Genomic DNA, 1,161 nt, shown 5'->3' with positions numbered 1-1,161 from the left:
TCAGTTCCACCAGTAGGGCATTTCGTTTCTAGTTATTTTTGTGTCTATGGACCTATTGAAGGCCTTCTGGATTATATCCATTCCTCTCTCAAAGTTTATATTTTCTATTTCTGTTACATTAATTTCCTCCCGGAGGATTGTTTTATACTTCTCCTCGTTCAGTACTACTTTTTTCCTAGGTGTTATATATTTAATTGTTTGGTCTATTATTTTAAAGTATATATATCGGTGGTAGCTTAGGGATTCTTGTTCTAAGACCTTCCAATTTGTATTACTCCGTGCCATGTTCTCCGTGGAGCAAGTGATGTCTATAAATGAAATGCTTTCCCCTCGTTGGAATGTCGACGTAATTCCATCATTGTGGATAACACAATCTAAGCTTGCTAATGTTTCTGATAGTAATCTCTCTCTATCATCCGTTTTACGAGATCCCCATTCGAGAGACTTTGCATTGAAGTCTCCTACTATTACTGAACGTGTATTATGTTTATTTACATTTTCAAAGATTTCGTCTATAACTTTGGTATATTCTGCCATCGGAATATTTGCAGAAATGTAGCAGCAATAGAAATTATACTTTTCGAGTTTTATTCTCACGTATCCTGACCCTTTCTCTATTTCTGAGATAATAATATTTTTATTTCTTACGAATATTGCTACATCCGTTTTATCATCTGTGATCCAGCCTCCGCTCTTAGTTATGTTTTTATTAGGTTCACACAGAGCAATAATGTCAGCCCTCACCTCTTTTGCCGTAGCATACACTAAATCGTGTGATATTCTACATATGAGGGATGGGGTGCCACAAGGGTCCGTCTTAGGACCCTTGTATCTCATATACATATCAGATTTTAAATGTAGTAATTCTGTAATGTTTGCTGACGACACGTCTATATATATCGTGTGTTTAGATTACAAAAAAAACGATGAGAATTATGGTAGGTGTTAATTCAAGAACTAGTTGCAAAAATCATTTCATTGCCGAAAAAATTATGACAGTATCTTGTATATTTATATATAGTACATTAATTTATATAAAATTACATCTCTACAATTTTACCACAATAAATGAACGTTATAGCTATAATACACAGAACATAAACACATTAGAAATTCCTAAACACGACACTTCCCTTCTTAATGGGTCCAAAAGTGAAAAAG

General features: G+C 34.0%; 1 protein-coding gene across 1 annotated transcript; it reads right to left on the bottom strand.

Annotated features, from left to right (window-relative positions):
• LOC135131152 (uncharacterized) lies at positions 1 to 843 on the bottom strand. The gene has a single exon (XM_064058731.1). The coding sequence runs from the start codon at positions 841 to 843 to the stop codon at positions 1 to 3; it is 843 nt and encodes a 280-aa protein (XP_063914801.1).
• Between the last annotated feature and the right edge of the window lie 318 nt (positions 844 to 1,161).

Source organism: Zophobas morio, unplaced genomic scaffold (assembly GCF_036711695.1).
Source record: "Zophobas morio isolate AGI-343-1 ecotype UQ-CSIRO unplaced genomic scaffold, CSIRO_AGI_Zmor_V1 ptg000019l, whole genome shotgun sequence".
NCBI classification, from domain to species: domain Eukaryota; kingdom Metazoa; phylum Arthropoda; class Insecta; order Coleoptera; family Tenebrionidae; genus Zophobas; species Zophobas morio.
Note: the sequence above shows the minus strand (reverse complement) of the source record. Positions and strands in the feature narration are given on the sequence as shown.